Raw genomic sequence first — 20305 nt, forward strand, 5'->3', positions numbered from 1 at the left:
TCAACTACCAGCTAGTTGTAAAATCAAGAAAAGCAAAATTTATTCGGACAAGAAACAACAAATTATGGTATATGGTTTCAAACATAACTCACAGACTATTTGTCGGCAAGCCAAAAAAAAAATAACAAAATTAATCTTGATGGAGAGCCAGAGCAAAATTCAACAATATGAATATTGAATTCGAACAGGGTCATTAGAGTTTGAATAGAGAAAACTTACCGGAGAATGTGATTGTGACTTGTGAGACAGAGCGAGTCGAGAAATTTTTGAGATTGTGTGCGACTTTGTGGAGAAACCGTCTGAGAAATTATGGGCTTTGTGAATTGAGTTTAGTCTTTTAAGTTTTAGTTGTGAGCAGAGAGTAGCGTTTTGGATTTAGTTCAAAAAATTAAATCCTGACCCACGAACCGCCCCGCAGTAATTTTTTTTTAGAAAAATAGAACCCGCCCCGCACCTGCACTGCCCCATTGCCATCCCTAGCCTCGCCCACCCATTTGTTAAATTGCAGTTTCTTTAAAGTGACAATCCCTAAACAAAAGATACCAAGGTACCTCTAGTCAATTGGAAGTAAAATTACAAACTAAAGATTGAGGTAACAGTAAAGTCCATATCTCAACTTTTAGTGTCGCACAAGAGTATGAGAAAAAGCCACCCTCTCAAATAAAGCTGATCGATTAACCAAAAAAAAAAAAAATTAAGCTAGTCTGGACATTCTGAAAGCTCCTCTTAAGCAGCAGCACCAGATCCAGCCTTGCCTTTCTTCTTTTGAAGTTTCTTCATATAGAACTCCAACTCTTTCCCTTCCAAAATGTACCTGTCAATTTCAGTCAAGGCAAATCAGCAAGTGGAACGTAGCGCAAAAATATTCTCGTGGGCTTTGGGGTTGGGGGAGAAGGGTTGTTGAGCCTAAGATTTTACCCGTCTGCTCTGCCACATTGACCGGGGCGGGATGAGATACAGGCATATAGCCTACCAGCACCAAATTGCTCTTCGAGATGAGGATCAAGTTTACGATCCTTCTGACGTTTCTCAAGTTTCCGGGCTACATGGTTGCTCTTCTTAGCTTCCTCAGCAGGTGTAGCAGCTTCTCCCTCCTTCAATGTTGCCATAAGAAAATTATTAGAATATACGTGAGTCGAGAGGAGATATGCTATACAATACCCACACACCACTTGACCAAACAGATCTTTCAAAATGCCGAAAAACATTCCAAATGCTGGCAAGAGAATTACATATCATGGATCAGAGTCACTAGCTATACTTCATATAAAAAAAGAAAGATAAATATGGCAGGAGGAAATATAAATTTAGGATGTGACACCATAGTAAGCAATCCATAGATCCTTGCTTTAATTAAGTAGAGAGGTGTGACTATGTTGAGGTACCTCAGTAGTTTCCTTCTTAGCAGCCCCCTTCTTCTTCCTACCAATGTCAACACCATAATGCTGGAGATACCACTGTTTAAATGGTGCAGCATCAACTTGAACAATTGCACTCTTGACCAGTGTTTGTGTGCGGACAAGTTCATTGTTCGAGGCATTGTAAACCACATCAAGGATACGAGTCTTGCGTGTGGTTGCCTCACTACCCCATGAATAGTTTCCAGTGTCCAATCTCAGTGCCCTCCACTTCACATTACCACCACGCACACGAATTCGCCTGACTGTCTTGTTGCCTGAGATCTTAGTATTAGCTGGCTGGCGGCCAAGCTCATACCTTTAGAGAATAAAAAGAGGATAAGCAAATTGACACACGATCACTGTATATATCCTGAAATCATGGTGTACATAATAGGTTTTACACAACATCGTGTTCTAATATGAATTTACTTTTTGGCACATTTTAACTTCCACAGTAGTCATTTTGTCTTACACTTAAAAAGGGATACACAATAAATTACTACTACCACTCTGATTCAATAGTAACTACAATTACGATATAATAATAGAACAGCATAGTGGGTCAAATCTTCATCATATAGCCTAATTGCCCAGAGATATTCTTTAGTTACAAAGAAGAAACATAATAATTTCATTTCTACAAAGAGAGAGCACTTAATCAATACCAAAATTTGACAAGTTTTATGAAGCTCTACATGACCAGTCATAAATAACCCCTTAAGAACACAGATTGAACAACCCCACAACCAAATTAATTCAGAGTGAAATGCAGGCAATGAACACGTACTGAGCTGGCATCAAATTTCCTTTTTTGAAAAGGAAAATTGAAAATGAGATAATAATAAAAAAGAAGTAAATGTGAGGCCTTTCTACGAAAACAACCAATGGAATTTAATTGCAGAGATGAAGAAAGGACTCGAAATCAATATATGCCCGCAACGGAACAAGAGCGCCATTGTTTCAGAAGCTCGCTCTGTTCTCTCAAAGGCAATCAAAAGAGTCATTTTTTGTAGAAGTTCAACATCACAAATTTCTTCTAAAACCAATGAAGTATGGTAATTAATGAATCAACACTCACATTGTGAATCTCGACATCTGATTAGCAAAAGACAAGCTAATGGAAACACACACACACACACAGAGCAATCAGTCAGCTACATTTCAACGCCAGACTAGTTGGGGTAAGAGCACGCACACACATCAATCAATCAATCAAGCAACTGTGCCTCAACCCCTAACTAGGTAAGCTCAGCAGGTGCCTGTCAATCAATTATTTTTCAACTCCAGACTAGATTGGGTCGGCGCACACACATATCAACCGATCAACAATATTTCAATCCTAAACTATGCAAGCTCAGTAGAGCGTGCGTGCACCAACACACATCTAATGCATTATATACGTATATACATAAAACAAGACTTAAGGGAAAATGCACAAAAAAAATTGGAAAAAAATTAAAAGACGAATAAACTGACTTTCGCTTCTTCCTCCAAGCTTTCTTCTTTCCACCAGTGGCACGTCTCTTGTGCATAGAATCTCTTGAGATACCTTTACATCCATTAAAAAAACACATAACATTATTAAATTCATCATTTTTTACAACTAGTTTTCCACGAAATTAAACTCAGATAACAGCAAATGAATCTGCAGAAAGAGAAGAAAAATGAAGAAAAAAGGCAAATTTTCAGAATATTACCCATGTTTGCTGAATGCTTAAGCCGACTTCACTCCTCACACGCTGGTCTACTCTCTACTACACTTGTAGTGATGAAAGATGACTAAAAACCCTAGCTTCAATGAATGGTTTCAGACACCCAATTTGGGCCTTAATGGATTTTGGGCTTGGTTAAGATCACAGTTATCGTGGGCTTTTCAGATGGAAGTAAAATGAAAAAATGACGTTGTATAGTCGCGGTAAAAATAATAGCCGAAAAAATGAATATAATTTGTATATTTTTTATATATGTATACATTATGTATGTTATATATAAAAATTATATAAGTTTTATATATTTTTTTCGCTACCAAATATAAATAGTTTCTGGTGCGGGCTAAAAGTGATAATACCCCAAGTAATATAAATATTTTCTTTGGCTATAAATTTGAAATAATTTTAAATTTTGTAGATTTCATTTTAGAAAATTAAATAATTTATGTTTGAGCTTAATCGTTGAACAACTTCGTCATCCTTCCAGGATAGGAGAGTATATAGCTATTGTTGTGATCTTCTTGGTTAAGGTGTCACGCCATAAATGGAGAATCTTTCATTCTATCAGATATTTTTTTTTTTTTAATCAAAAGGTTTTGGTTTCGAGCTCTAAATATAAAGCTGTCTTTGATAGAAAGATCTCAACGTAGAATTTTCTTAAGCGAATTCATATTATTCATTCTCCAAAGTATGGATTTTACACCTGATTTATTCTATTAGATATAGACGACATATATCATTGGGCTGGACTATATATACACACTACTCTTAGAAGAAATGGTTCTCTTGAAGAATTGCTAAACATTAGGATCATTTTGATTTGTTGAGTGAATTCCAAAATAAAAATTGAACCCATTTTTTTAAAATTATTTAACCTATATCCTAATTTTAATAACTTCAGACGTCTCCTTTTCTTTCTTTTGACCTATGCGCTCCTTTCTTCCTCCTCTTCTTGTCTATCAAATTAACTTTTCAACCACTACTTTAATATATTCACTAATAAAATGTGAAGTCAAATTAACAACTTAACCTACATTTAATCAAATACTGTCATAAAATAACAAAATAAAGTATTATTATTGTTCTTTATTTGAATTCAGAAACCCTGTCAATAGAAGGTAAAATGTGGGCTTCTGCACATTTTACAATCCTTTATTTTGCAAGCTCGAGATACAAATCCAAATACATTAAGAGCGCAACAGATACTTTCTAGTTCATCTTGTTATGTGTTTATCTCATACTGAATATACAGAAGTTCCAAATCCAGTATGAAGAACATGAAAAATTCCCCATGAGGTAAAGTCTGATGTGATGTCAAACCAGCTCTTAGTTACACTGAAAAGTTAATTTGTCCTGAAGTTTTCCCTACAAATTGAAGAACTTCAAACTAATTTGTCTGAAGTTTGCACTATGAAGTGAGGGGAAACTGAAGTTTGTCCTTGTACTATGAACTAAAGTTCATGAAGTTTGCACTACAAAAGTACAAATTGAAGAATTTCAAACTAATTTGTCTGAAGTTTGCACTATGAAGTGAGGGGAAACTGAACTTTGCCCTTGCACTATGAACTAAAGTTCATGAAGTTTGCACTAAAAATTGAAGAACTTCAGACTAATTTGACTGAAATTTGCACTATAAAGTGAGGAAAAACTGAAGTTTACCCTTGCACTATGAACTGAAGTTCATGAGGGGAAACTGAAGTTTGCCCTTGAACTATGAACTGAAGTTCCTAAAGTTTGCACTACGAATTGAATAACTTCAGACTAATTTGTCTGAAGTTTGCACTATGAAGTGAGGGGAAACTGAAATTTTTCTTGCACTATGAACTGAAGTTTGCGTGATTGCCTTTGCAAGTCAGGCCAAACTTCAGGCAAAGATACCTCAAGTTTTGCTTTGATAAGGCTACACTTCAGGTAAAAAATTCTGAAGTTCAAACTTTAGACATAATTTTTTGCTACTTCAGACCCGTATGCCTGAAGTTACCCGAAAAGTGGGTACGCTTGCAATTTTTTTACAAATCGGGTATAGATTAAAATGTGACCCAAAACAGAGTATAAGTGCAAATCCCCCAACTCCAAATGAGTTGATAATGGGTCACTTTTTCTCCTGCCCAACCCATTATAAGTTGCATTTTCTGATGGGACTTTTCTATATCTATCCAGTTTTCGACCTAAATTTACTCCTTTGGGTTGTGATTAATATTTAGTGAATTTTGAAAGATTCATTTGATTGAATAAACAATGAGTGAAAAAAAGAAAGAGGGGGGGAGAACATGAGTAAGATTGAACATAATATATTATTTTGCATATGAATGATAAATTGTATATGCTAATGTAATTACGTGATAACATCTTTAAAATAGATAAATAAGTTTATACCGTAGTATATATAGGTGAAATTTCCTTTTCTGATTTCCTATTATTTTGTGATTGTCATCAATCCAAAATAAGAGTGGCTAAGTTTGACATAATCGTAGGCATTACCCACTTTACAATTCACACCACTAAGGCACTAATTAGAAAGATAGTCGTACGTATTCATTTACAATTGACTCACAATCTCATAGTTAGACAATCTCAAAAATTAAAAACTTTTAGCAAAATGGTCCCATAGGTTATTCCTAACCAATTATTCCTCACGTGAAGCCTAATATGATGAGTTAAAAATTAGAGCAATAAGTTATTACAATTGACTAAATTATATTGATAATATAAAATTATTTACATCACTAGTACATGCAACTTTACCTGTCAATAGAAAACGATATTCAATCATCTTTTTGCTTGATTCTTATTAAACACACACACACACACAAAAATAGTGTTTTAGGAGGTTTTTATAGATTTGAAAATCTTCAAAAAGAAAAGGCACTTTTTTTTTTTGCAATAATAACTCAAATAAATAGAGTTTGTAAAAATTCAAAACCTTAATTATTACAAATTTTCAAACAAAAAAACCACCTTAGTATTTATCATACTTCACATTTCGCCAATCTTTTAAATCTTCATATTATCCGTACACCAAGAGAAACTGAGAATAAGCAAATAGATTTGAGGTTGGCCATTTGAAACTTTTAAAAGCCATCTTACTAACTGGCAGATATTTTTGTACTTATGGGAATATTCCAATTTGGAACCTGAATCAAGGCTACTTTTTTGCCATTTTTAATGTGTTGAGGATAAGGTTGGACCCAATTTTCTTGGTCACCTTCCTCAATAGGCCCATTGTTTTGATAAAAAGGAAATCAAAGATATTTTTAGTTGTCTCAAGTTGAACTTTGGGTCAAATACCTCATCGTTTAGTGATAGTTCTTAATTTTTTTTTATTTTTTGTAAACTAGAAAATTCGCAGCTACTATTCTTTGGGTGGGTTCTGGGTAAATCTCGCTCTAGCCGACAAATTATATTGGAGAGATAAACTGCACTAGTCAACCACATAAAATGAGCTCAAATCCGAAATATATTACTCTACTCTAATTGCGGTGATAAAAATATTACGTATTCTAATCCATTATTATCGATGCAATATTATTCGATTTCTTTAATTGAAGATTCCTATTAGGAAAGTGACGTCTTCTACACTATCATTATCAATTCAACATTATTACAGTTATTTAATTGAAACATAGTCCGTATAAGATAATATAAAATTCTTCACGGACATCCTGTCCATTTCTTAGCGGACGCTACTGCTTATTAATTGAAAATTATAACCTTTTAATATCATCTACTCTCCACCCTAAAGATTAGAATCAAAGTCAGAATTTGAAAAAGGGTTCCGAATTTATTATTGAACTTATACCGCGTTTTAACTACTGAATTTGAACTAAAATATTTATGTTTAATATATTTGATAAATTTTTTAATATAATTATAAAATCTAAATAAAAGTTACTAAATTCCCAACTCGTAAAGAATACCGTAGCTTCGCTCCTTATCCCGACCCTGCACGGCAACGAAGTAAATGACAAGATAAGTGCAGGATATTTTTGAAACAAGATAAAGTGTCGCACTCATAGTGGAGGGACAAGCCCACCGTTTCTACTTTCTACTTATCCACTTTTGCCATTTGCCTTTTCCCTATTTCACACATACAGTAACTTTTAACTTATCCTTCCTGCACGTGTTCATTTAATTGTTGGGTTTAGATGTCCATTAGGTCGAGGAAAATGTGTCCTCAAGTCGTTTACCTTTAAAATTTAAAACGGATAATAATTAAATTTGTACGTAATTTTAAATATATGTGGATTGATTCAACACAAATAATCAAAAATATTAGATAAACGAGTTAAAGATAAAATGAATATCAAACCAATTGTAATGCTACGACCTGGCTCGAACTTAGGTTGAACAATAGTTTTTGCCCTCGATCGAACCCTTGGTTCGAAGCCATGAGAATGAAGAACAACAGTAAAGTAAGAACTTCACAATAACTAGAAAGCAGAAAAATGAATTTCTAATGACTTGGTATGCGAGTTACAATGTGTGTTATCATAAAAAAACTTTCATTTTATATAGTAAGAGAGTTTCATCCCTAGTACAAGTCTAAAAAAGGAAAAAATCTCCCTTTCTTGCTAATTACTGATCTGTAACCGACATCTGGCGAGATCTGCACCGTGATATCCGGTTAGGTACGGATATCACGACCCTCTATTAGTCGTGCGTAACCGTTCCCGAGGTCCTAGAGCTCGTTTCGGGTCCGGGGAGCGTTGCTTTATCACGCCCGACGATGAGCCCATTGTTCATCTTTCGTGGGTCTCGGTACAAAGGCTCCCAGCCTCGACTTCAACCTCGTGTGTTCGTGCCCCCTTCCGTCTTCTTCACCGGGAAATCGGGGCATGAATTGCCCCCGATTTTACCCGTATACAAATAGTCCCCTCGTATTCCGAAGAGTAGGTTCGCCGGATCGATGGGAAACGAATAGATGAGCCCTGATTTCTTTCCTCGTACGTTGTAACTAAGATGACGGGTAAGTCGAAACGTCTCATCAGTCACGTCGTTCTGACTTCGGACACGTGTCGGTCATCGACTAGTTGTCTTCGAATAGGAAACGTCGCGCATTGATTTCTTTTCCCTCTATAAAATCTTCGACCTTTTATACTTCTTTCACTTTCCGATCCTAACTTTTATCTTCGAATTTTCTAACGGCTTTTACCTTTTTCAAATCTCCATACCCTGCGTCTTGAGCCTTTATATCTTCACATTTGACCTTCAAACCTTCATATTTGTTCTTGGATTTTCGGCCCAGATCTTCGTATCTTCATCCCACCTTCATACTCTCTCTTCAAATCTTCATACTTCCCTTCAAATCTTCATATTTTTCCAGATCACGATGGCTAAAACTTCCAAGTCAGTGTCCCAGCAAGCTACCTCTTCATCTTCACACCCGGCCGCAGATGCCGAGGTGGCCGCTCTTGAGGTGCCTCTAGAGCCCCCCATGAAGAGCTTCATACCCGGGGGATGCTCTATCGGGGATGATTTCAAGGTTGAGAAGGCCTCAAGCTAACAAGGCCTAGGCGATGGAGCAACAATATACATATGTTTTGTCATCGAAGAAACCCTACCCGTAGTCCGAGCAGACTGCAAGTGCGAGGGTAAGGATATGGTCGTCCCCGGGCCCAATGACGATATAACTACTCACGTGAAGGGGTATCTAGGTGTTTACACTTACCCCTTCATGCTCTCCCCTACGGATCCCGTAGTTCTTACTTTCTGCAAGAGGTATGAGGTGTGTCTATGGCAAATCCACCAATCCTTCTAGAGGATTGTGATCCTCTTGCGCCACTTCGTAAATAACACCGAGTCTCCCCGGTTCACCTTCGGCCACCTACTCCTCATGTACAGTCCTCGAATCTTTCGAGAGGGACTGATCAAGCTCGTCCGCCGAGCAAGCAAGGGTCCTTTCTCGAGCACTGACTAGGATCGGGATTGAGGTTGGCATGAGTGGTTCGTTCGGGTCCCCGAGGAGTAGAATGCATCCCGTAAGTATTGTCTTTCGTGGATATTTCTTCCTTTTTATTTCTTTTTCTCATCGCTTGTGTTTATGGTCGTGCAGTTGTTGCCCAAGTTCCAGATGCAATCCCCCAATTCAAGAAGTGGATCGAGGGGATTTATAAGCAGATGCCTTACTTCGAGCGCGCATGGCGCAAACTTTCGAAGGGCAAATGGGAAGCCCGTTCTCATGGTGAGGTTCTTTCCTGAAATAGTTACCATCACGCTCTTAACGTATATAATGCTAGCTTTTCCTTTTTTCTTACAGGTCTGCCTAAGACCGCTGAACTTAGGCTGCTTGATGTGGACGAGGATCCGTCTCTGCCTGCCGAGCCCTCCGTCTTGGGATAACCCGGGGATGCCGCGTAGGAAGAGAAGAAGAAAAAGAGAAAGTCCTCGGGTTCCCCGGACCTTGAGGGGAAGAGGAAGAAGAGGGTGGCCACCCAGGCCCGGAAGCCCAAGAAGAATAACAAGTCCAGGGCACCGGACCGTGGCTATCTCTACCGGCGCAGGGATGACCCCGAAGAAGATGACATCTTCGTTGCCCTTGGATCGACCCCCACTAGGGAGCAGGCAACGACCGAGAAAGGGTACCATAAGGTCGATCCCCTTCAGGCTAGGGGACCTGAGGGGGAGATGGAGGTAGTGACCTCCTAGGAAGCTGCTCATGTTCTGAAGGAGGCGACCGATGTCATTAACATAGTAGAAACGCCCTCCTATATCGAGTCCATGCTCGAGAAGGCCCAAGCGGGCAAAGAAAAGTCAAGTGAGGGAGTGTAGGTTTCAGATGATCCCCTCAACTCCTTTTTCGACGGAATGGACATGTCCACATTGGAGGATTTCTCCGGGCTAGGTCACCTAGAGATCCCGAAGAAGGACGTGCCCTCTGGAGTTGGCGGGACGAGTTTGAGCCAAAAACTGGTGAAGCAATTTCCTGCACCGAGCGTGGACCCCGGGCGAAAGAGAACGGGCGTTCTCACAGTTTCTGGAGGATGCTCGGGTCCTATCTGCTCCGGTGGGCATAGCCAGCTACCTCCGATGCCTAGTGACCGAAGAGGACCAAGAAAGATGAATGAGGTGGGCACACCAAGTCTTTTGAATGAGACGCAGCAGGCGCTGAATCGGGTAAGGCGCCAATACGTTTATACCCCTTTATGAATTTCACTTAAGTTTTGATGTCTCTTACTACTTTTGTCGTTTTACGGGCCTCAGTGCTTCACCATGAAAGCTTCCTCCGGTACCGCTAAGAAATCAACCAGCTCAAGTTTGAGCTCAAAGAGCAGGTCCAGAAGAAGGACATGTACAGGCTTCTCGGTGAGCAATAGGACAAGGCCCTTAAAGACCTCCCGATTCTCTAGGCCGAGTTGGAAAAATCTCAGAATGAGGCCTCGACACTGAAGCGGGAACATGCCGACTTGGTTGAAAAGGTAAAGGTCTTTGAAGCTCAAAACGAGGAGTTAGTCGTGGTGACTAACAACACAACTTCGCAGGTCCAATAGAAGATTGACATAATCGACTAGCTCCGGAGATGGACGAGGTCAAGGCCGTGGCTGAAGGGTAGGATGGACCTGCTGGCTTCGGAGAAGGAAACTGCAAGAGCGGAGCCGGCATCGGTCGAGAACCAAGTCTAGGTGGTGAAGGAAAAAGCCGATAAGTGGTCTCAGCTGAATGATGATCTCCGAGCACAGTTGAGCTCGGCCATCGCAGAACGGGATACCCTCGGAAGAGAACGTGCGGTACTGAGGTCCAAATTGGACACAACCTCTGCTGATGCCAAGGAAATGGTGGCCCAGTACAAGGTCGATGTGGAGGCAGCCGAGACCCTCCTAATGACAAAGACTGAATACATGAAGCGGCTGTCCCGAAGAAAGACCCTTTAAGAGATCCACGCCCGAGGCTTCGACTTATCAGCTGAGATTGAAGAAGCTAAGAAGCTCGAGGCTGAGTCAAAAGAGCTCTACGAGCCTTAGGGTACCGAAGGCTCTGAGGGTTCCGAGGGATCTGAGGGCTCCGACGGTTCTGGCGACAAGTCGGCCCCCGGTGAAGACCAGGCGTAGATACCTTAGTATATTTTTTTTCCCTTATGTTTTTTTTCCTTATATATATATATATATATATATATATATATATATATATATATATATATATATATATTTGCTTATTTTAAGGCCGTTTTATTGGGCCTTTGTAAATATATTTTGGTATATATATGAAATTTTCCCGTTTTGGCAATATTGTGTCTTTACTTTTCCAACATCTTTTATTCATGTATTGTCTTCGGTGTCTTAGTATAGAATCACGTGTAGTTCCGGGGCATTCATTTTTTGGAAGTTCGAACGTAGCCCGACTACGATGCCACTTTGTTTGCTCGTGGCTTTGGATCCTCGATGAGACCGTAGGTTCCCAAGATGCTTAAGTATTTTTAGACGATATTTTTGCCGAGGGTAATCCTTTAGTAGGTTTCAAATTTATTTTTTTCATAAAGGCCTTACTTTCTGGTTAAGGGCTTTGGACGTCTCCGAGCCGTTTTTAAGGTGGTCGTAGCCTTTGTATTTGGGCACCGCCTAATAGGTTTGGTGTCTCCGAAATTCGGTAGCCCGGGTCATCCAAAATTTCTTCAGGAAACAGTCCTCGATTAGGGGTAGCCCTTGGGCTCGATAGTCCCCAAGTAGGGGTAGCCCGTGGGCTCTAGGATCGGGAATCGAAGAAGCAAAAATGTGTAATAACAAAGCGAAATTTTCTTTCATTTCTTAGTGTGCAAAGTACATGATCGAAAGCGCATAAAAACTTATGTCAAGGCTAGAGTGGACTATGTGAGCACGGTTCATACGACCGTTTGCCCCTTATAAATAATCCTAACCACCAAGCCTTGGCTTTTAGCATACAAAGTTTTCTTTTTTCCTTGATAAAACCTTAATACTAGGGTAATGGCCCCCAGTATTCGAGGTCGAACTCGTGAGGTGTTCGGTAGTTGTACGCCGTTTCCCACTTTGAGTTTGTACGAGCCTTTGCCGGTTATTCCGACAACTCGATATGTTTCTTTCTAGTTCGATCCCAGCTTCCCCTCATTCGGGTTACTGGTGTGTAATGCTACATTCCTCAACACTAAGTCCCCAACTTGAAAGTGTCGGAGGCTAGCTCCTCGGTTGTAATGCATTTCTATTCGCTGTTTCTAAGCGGCCAACCGGACCAGGGCGGCCTCCTACCTTTCATCCAATAGTTCCATGCTCGTGATCATGGCCTCGCCGTCTGGCTCTTCTGTTACATATTGGAACCTGAGGCTTGGTTCTCCCACCTCGACTGGTATTAAGGCTTCGTCTTCATAAACCAATGAGAACAGGGTGGCACCGGTGCTAGATTTTGAAATCGTACGGTACGCCTATTGGGCATGATCTCATTCCATAGCCCGTTCCTACTAGGGTGATAAGGTGTTAATAGTATCTTTCTTTGAAGAATTTACTTACCTTGCTGCCAATGAATTATTTTCCATTATCGCAAACGACCTCGACCGGTATCCCAAATCGACATATTATGTGATCCAGATAAAGTCAATGACTTCTTTCTCCCGGACCTTTTTGAATGCCTGATCCTCAACCCATTTGAAAAAATAATCGGTCATGAATGGCATGAATTAAGCTTTACCGGGTGCCATGGTAGGGGACCGACAATGTCCATTCTCCATTTCATAAATGGCCACGGGTACAAAACCGAGTGGAGCATTTCTCTCGGTTGATGGATCATCGGGGCGTGTCTCTGGCTGTCGTCGCATTTCCATACAAAATCCTTCGAATCTTTCTCCATCTTGGTCGAGTAATAGTCGGCCCTAATCAGTTTCCGAACCAAAGATTCTGCCCCCGAATGGTTCCTACAAGTGCCTTCGTAAACTTTTCTCAGGCGTATTCGGTCTCTCCCGATCCCAAACATCTGGCTACCGGGCCGTCGAAGGTTCTCCTGAACAATGCCCCTTCGACCAAGCTAAATCTGGCGGCCTTGGTACGTAGGGGTCTCGATTCATTGGGATCCGAGGGTAATTTTTCGGTCTTCAAGTAGTCTATGTACTTGTTCCTCCAATCCCAAGTTAAACTCATTGAGTTTACTTTGACGTGGACTTCTTCTATCACCGACTTCATAAGATGCACTATTGTTCCCGAACCGAATTCATCAGCATCGACTGACGACCCCAAGTTGGCCAGAGCATTGGCCTCATTGTTCTGATCTCGATGTACGTGTTGTAGGGTCCATTTCCTAAATAGATGCAGTGTTACCTGTAATTTGTCTAAGTACCTTCGCATCAGTTCTTCTTTTACTTCGAACATCCCATTAACTTGGTTTACCATGAGGAGGGAGTTGCACTTGACTTTGATCACCTCGGCCCCAAGGTTTTTAGCCAATTCTAGACCTGCAATCATGATCTCATACTCAGCCTTATTGTTAGACAATTTTACAGTTCTAATAGATTGTCTAATTACGTTTCTCGTGGGTGGTTTAACACAAGTTCGAGCCCGAACCCCTTCGCGTTCAAGGCACCATTCGTAAAAAGAGTTCAGATTCCCGAGGTGATCCTCGAGGTTAATAATAATTCCCTCTCGATTTCGGGTATTAAGGTCGGCGTAAAGTCGGCCACGAAGTCTGCCAAAATTTGATATTTTATGGCGATTCGGGGTCGATACTCGATATCGTACCCGCTAATTTCGGCGGCCTATTTGGCCAACCGGCCCGAGAGCTCGGGTTTATGCATTATGTTCCTCAACGGGTAAGAAGTTACGACACATATGGGGTGGCATTGAAAGTATGGCTTTAGCTTTCTGGAGGCGCTTAGCAAAGCGAGCGCCAATTTCTCCAGGTGAGGATACCTTGTTTCGGCCTCGCCTAGAGTTCTAATGACATAGTAAATAGGGAAATGCGTACCTTCTTCCTCCCGAACTAAGACTCCACTTACCGCCATCTTGAAAATTGCCAAGTAAAGGTATAGTTATTTGTCCGCCTTCGGAGTGTGGAGTAGGGGCGGACTCGATAGATACCGTTTGAGTTCTTCCAAAGCTTGCTGGCATTCTGGGGTCCAGGAAAAATTATTCTTCTTCTTTAACTGTGAGACGAACCGATGTCTTTTGTCCGAGGACCTTGATATGAACTGGCCCAGGGCAGCTATACGCCCGGTTAGCCTTTGAACGGCCTTGACGTTGTCCACCATAGTGATGTCCTCTATGACTTTGATTTTGTCGGGATTGATCTCGATCCCTCGATTGGATACCATGAATGCAGACTTCTCTGGGTTCAGATTTATGTTATATTTCTTCAGTATGTCGAAGGTTTCCTGCAAATGTTTAAAATGGTCCTCTGCTCGTAGGGACTTAACTAACATGTCGTCAATATAAACTTCCATTAATTTTTCTATCTGTTATTCGAACATTCGATTTACTAGGTGTTGATAGGTGGCACCAATGTTCTTGAATCCGAACGACATTACATTATAATAGTAGGTGCCGAATTTAGTGATAAAAGAAGTCTTTTCTTGATCATCTGAGTCCATCCGAATTTGGTTGTACCAGAATAGGCATCGAGAAAGCTGAGTATCTCATGCCGACCGTCGCGTCGATCATCCGATCGATGTTAGGCAAAGGAAAAATATCCTTGGGGCATGCCTTGTTTAGATATTTGTAATCTACACAAATTCTTAGCTTATTCCCATTTTTAGGCACTACCATTACATTAGCTAACCAGTCGGGGGTATTTAACTTTCCGAATGGACCCTATTTTAAGGAGTTCGGATACCCCGTCCTTGACGAATGCATGCTTGACCACGGACTGTGGTCTCCTCTTCTACTTAACCGGATGGAACTTTGGGTCCAAACTCAGTTTATGGGTGGTTACTTCCGGTAGGATCCCTGTCATGTCAAGATGGGACCAAGCGAAATAGTCTATCTTAGCTTTAAGAAAATTAATGAGTTTTTTCTGAGCTCGGAAATTAACACCGTGCCAAGGTATACCTTTCGATCTGGTAGGTGTTTGATCAATATGACTTGCTCCAACTCCTCGGCCGTCGATTTGGTGGCGTCGATATCATCAAGAGCTATTAACGATCTCGAAACTCTATATTCATCCTCCTCGTCTACTTCTCATTACTCTGGTTCGGTCGAGACCGGCATCAGTGATTGCTATTTAATTTCTTCCTTTCTGGTCGGATCCGAGTTCCTTGATGTCGAAACCGCAGGCACCAGGGTTACCTCGTTAACTGCAAACATTTCCTTTGCGGTCGACTGCTCTCCGTAGATCGTCTTGACTCCTATCGGCATAAGGAACTTTAACGCATAACGTAAGGTTGAGGGTACAACCCTCATGTTGTTAACCCATGGACTTCCGAATAGGGCGTTGTACCTCATGTCCCCTTTGATCACATAGAACTTTTTCTCTTGGATCATCCCGACGATGTTTACTAGTAGGGTTATCTCCCCTTTAGTGGTTTCATATGCCATGTTAAATCCGTTTAACACCCGGACCGTCATCACTATTTGTTACTGTAACCCTAATTGCTCTACGACCCTCGATATGATGATGTTGGCTGAGCTACATGGATCAATCCACACACGTTTAACTCGAGAATTATTAATAAGCACGGATATTACCAACGCATCATTGTGTGGTTGCATGATTCCCTAGGCATCCTTATCGCCGAACGAAATGGTTCCTTCTGGGACATAATCTTGGGTGCATTTTTCACTTGTGATAGATATTTTAGTGCGTTTTATTATTGGTCCTCGAGAGACATCAACCCCTCAAATGATCATGTTGATGACGTGTTGAGGCTCCTCTTATTTGGCCAGTTTTTTGCCGTCCCTGTTCCTGAAGTGGGTTTTAGCTCAATCACTCAGAAATTCTCGGAGGTGCCGTTATTGAACAACCGAGCAAATTTTTCTCAATTGTCGGCAATTCTCGGTCTTGTGGCCATAAGTGTCATGATACTTGCACATCAAGTTAGGATCTCTTTGGGTATGGTTGGATTGCAATGGTTGGGGCCATTTGGTCTCCTTGATACACCCGATGGCTGATACGATGCTGACAACATCAACATTGAAGTTATACCCTGATAATCTTGGTGCTTCCCTACCCCGAGCGGCCTGTCGAAACCATTTTTGCTCATCAGACCTCAGCTACTAGGCCCTCGATCGCCTCTCTTTTCGTTCCTCGTAGGCTGATGCCCAGACCCATTTCCCCTTTGATCCGCAATGTGTGGTTGGTACCGATCCCGGACCGGCCTTGGCTCATGATCGACGGCTCTCTTGGACCTGCCGTCGGCCCTGATGGGATAAACAGACCCAAAAGGGGCTCCGAGTTGGTCGTCCTCGACTCTGATCTTTGACTGGTGCCTATTGTGGACGTAGGCCCATGTTACCGCCGGGTACTTTACCAAATTTTGTTTTAGGTGCTGTGAAGCCAAGGAGCTTCGGAGGTTAAGTCCTTGAGTAAATGCCTGAACGGCCAAATCATCTGCGACCGGAGACAGGTCCATTCGTTCCATCTGGAATCTCGACACGAACTCCCTGAGCATCTCGTTGTCTCTTTGTTTAACCTTGAAATGGTCCGGCTTTCTGGTCTCGACCTTGATGGCCCCGGCATGGGCCTTCATGAAAGCATCTGCAAGCATAGCAAACGAGTCAATGGAATTTGGGGGTAAGTTGTGATACCATATCATTGCTCCTTTGGACAAAGTTTTCCTAAATTTCTTCATTAACACTGACTCGATTTCATCTTCTTCCAAGTCATTCCCTTTGATTGCGCATGTATAGGAGGCCACATGCTCATTCGGATCCATGATTCTGTTATATTTTATGATGTCGGGCATACGAAACCTCTTAGGGATCGGCTTCGGTGCCACGCTCGGAGGAAAAGGCTTCTGGACAAACTTCTTGGAATCCAACCCCTTCAATATCGTGGGTGCTCCCGGGATTTGGTCGACCCTAGAATTGTATGTTTCCACCTTCTTGTCATTGGCCTCAATTTTATTTTCACATGATTCCGCCCGTTTCGTTAATGCTTCAAGCATTTTCATTATTTCGGGATTGACCCCGGACTCACCTTCAGCCGGTTTCTCGGTGATCTGCATATTCATTTAGATATTCTCCCTAGACGGTTCGGGCTTAACTTTGCTGGGGGCGTGGCTTTGATTATGCAGATGCGCTATCACCGCATGTTGAGCCTGCAATATTTTGAAGATTAACCGTAGGCTAACCCCATCGCCTTCGCCTTCGGACGCTTCTCGAGCAGTTGGTCGGGGTCCCCCGCGAACGCTGTTTTCGGGATCAATTGGCAGGTTGACATAGATGGCCACCTGTGAGATAGCATCGACCAGATCAGCAACTAGTCCTCCGTTGGGATCGGCAGGAGGTACCTCGTTGCTAAGTACCAGATTGTTATTTTGCCATGATGGCCAGACTCAGCGTCAACGTTCAGGTGGGTAGACTGAGAATTTGATATTTTTAAACTAACCTGAAATTAAGACTTTAAAGAACAAGCATAAAATAGAGTGTGTTATGGAGATTTGTATCAAATCACCATTATTATCCTTAGCCCCACGGTGGGCACCAAACTGTTTACGCTTAAAACGAATAACAATTAAATTTGTACGCGGTTTTAAGGATATGTGGATTGATTCAACACAACTAATCAAGAATATTAGATAAACGAGTTAAAGATAAAATGAATAATCAAACCAATTGTAATGCTACGACATGGCTCGAACTTAGGTTGAACAGTAGATTTGCCCTCGATCGAAACCTTGGTTCAAAGCCAATTGTGAATGAAGAACAACAATAAAGTAAGAACTTCACAATAGCTAGAAAGTAGAAAAATGAATTTTTATTGCCTTGGTATGCAAGTTACAATGTGTGTTATCAAAGAAAAACTTTCTCTTTTATATAGTAGGGGAGTTTCATCCCTAATACAAGTCTAAAAAGGTAAAAATCTCTCTTTCTTGCTAATTACTGATTCGTAACCGACAACGGGCGAGATATGCGCCATGATATCCGGTTAAGTACGGATATCACAGCCCTCTGTTAGTCGTGCGTAACCGTTTGCCATATCGGGAGCATTGCTTTATCACGCCCGACGATGAGTCCATTGTTAATTTTTCATGGGTCTCGGTACGAAGGCTCCCAGCCTCGACTTCAACCTCGCGTGTTCGTACCCCCTTCCGTCTTCTTCACCAGGACATGCATTGCTCGATTTTACCCGAATACACAAACGTATAACGAAAGAAATTCAAGATTAGCTTGGTTTACCATTGTTAATTGAAAATTAGTTACTACATCCGTTCTAGTTTATGTGAACCTATTTTCTTTTTGGTCCGTTCCAAAAAGAATGACCCAATTTTAAATTTGAAAATAATTTTGCTTAAACTTATAATTCTACCCTTAATGAGAAACTTTTATAACCACACAAATACTCTGTGCACCTTTTTGAATTGTTTAGGACCACAAATTCTAAAAGTCTTCATTTTTTCTTAAAATTCGTGTCCATTCAAACAGGTTCACATAAATTCGAACGGAGGGAGTATAATTTTAAAATTAATTAAATTTAGTTATTTTTTATGCGAAAATAAAATCTAAACAAAAATATTCTTCGTTAAAATTCAAAAAATTTCACCATAATATGCTGAAGTTCTAATTTTTTACATACGAAATTCCAGCATAGTGTGTTAGAATTTATAATGTGCTAGAATTCAAATATAAATATGTTAGATTATTTTAGATTATTTTATGCAGTAGTTATATAATCTATCATATTATACTGAATTTTTTTTGCGTGTTTGGTCTGATTTATTTTTGTATTTAATAGTGACCATTTTTAAATACTTTACAAATACTGCTATTTTTCAATTATCAAACTAGTTAGTTCATGTCATTTAGACATATATAACGGCTTAAATAAAATCGGAAATAAAAGGAGGGTAAATTAAATATTTTGTAATAATACAAGGATAACTATTAACTATAACCGTTTCCCGTTTTCTTTTCAACTTATATTGAGCAAAAAGTTCTTTTTTTTACTAGCTGATAACACACCATCCTTATCCTCTTTGACTGTGTTCATTTATCTTTGCCAACTCCTCCACTCTCGAGTCAACATTTCTCGAACAAAAACCTTAAACCCCACCACTCCCTTACTCTCTTGTCTCCCAGTTACTCCTCTATTTTCAATGCGAAGAACATTAGATTTTCAGAATTAATCTAAATAATTGTCCATCCAATTAGTAGTGTAGCTAAGAATTTTGTTTAAGAGTGTTCAAATTTTAAATAAATTAATAATTTTTGTTGTTCATAAATGGTGCCAAATTTTTTAAATTAAACTATGCAATATTTTGTTAAACAATAAAAAAAATTAATAAAACTATTATTTTATAAATTAAAATAACAAAAATACAGCATTAGAAATTTTACCAATAAAAGTAAGTATAAAACCAAAAGAAAGAGAAAGTGGAGAGGATTTGTAGTTTGGAGAGAGCTTTTGTTGAGTAGAGCTTGACTTTTAAATTATAAAATTTATTCAAGAAATAATTTTTAGTTAAAAAATTACTTTTAAGATATTTGTTTATTTTTATACATTTTAAATTATAAGAGTTATAATTAGGATTTTTTTTATAGATTAGATTGAAAAAGAATCAAATAGACCACACATACTGGTCTCCATTTAGTTTTGGCAAATAAAATGAGTAGAAATTTGAACCCGTGAATAACATATTACTTTGAACATTCTCGATTGCCTCACTCAACTGTATTAAGGGTGTTCAAAATATAATATATAATCATATAAAGAACTAATATTTAACTTATATACACAGTATAAATTTTTAGCGAAAGATGTGCGCTTGACCACCCTTGGCATAGAGTGGCTAAACTAAAAATATGTAGCAAATAATATATATATATATATATATATATATATATATATATATATATATATATATATATTGTGTAAAATTAATATATAAGTATAATTTATGCATACTTGCACAGTAAATCCAATTGTTTATTAGGTTAAGATTCCAATTTTTAAACGGGGCCCACATATTATTAATAATCTCGTATAGTATATTTTATCAGATCAATAATATTATTCTCTTATAATAATTATTTGTAAAAGTTCATGATTGAGTTGGATAAGGACTCTACAACTAATAATTCTTTAATGAGAAGGATTGCAAGTCTTATTAAC

General features: G+C 39.7%; 1 protein-coding gene across 1 annotated transcript; it reads right to left on the reverse strand.

Moving 5' to 3' along the window:
* Positions 1–529: 529 nt before the first annotated feature.
* Positions 530–3225, reverse strand: LOC104092769 (small ribosomal subunit protein eS8). The gene is made up of 5 exons (XM_009598437.4): positions 3098–3225; positions 2877–2949; positions 1386–1716; positions 919–1094; positions 530–814 (listed from the first exon to the last, which is right to left on the reverse strand). Exons 1-5 carry the CDS (start codon positions 3099–3101, stop codon positions 727–729), a joined length of 672 nt encoding a protein of 223 aa, XP_009596732.1. The 5' UTR covers positions 3102–3225; the 3' UTR covers positions 530–726.
* Between the last annotated feature and the right edge of the window lie 17080 nt (positions 3226–20305).

Source organism: Nicotiana tomentosiformis, chromosome 2 (genome assembly GCF_000390325.3).
Source record: "Nicotiana tomentosiformis chromosome 2, ASM39032v3, whole genome shotgun sequence".
In the NCBI taxonomy this organism is placed as follows: Eukaryota; Viridiplantae; Streptophyta; class Magnoliopsida; order Solanales; family Solanaceae; genus Nicotiana; species Nicotiana tomentosiformis.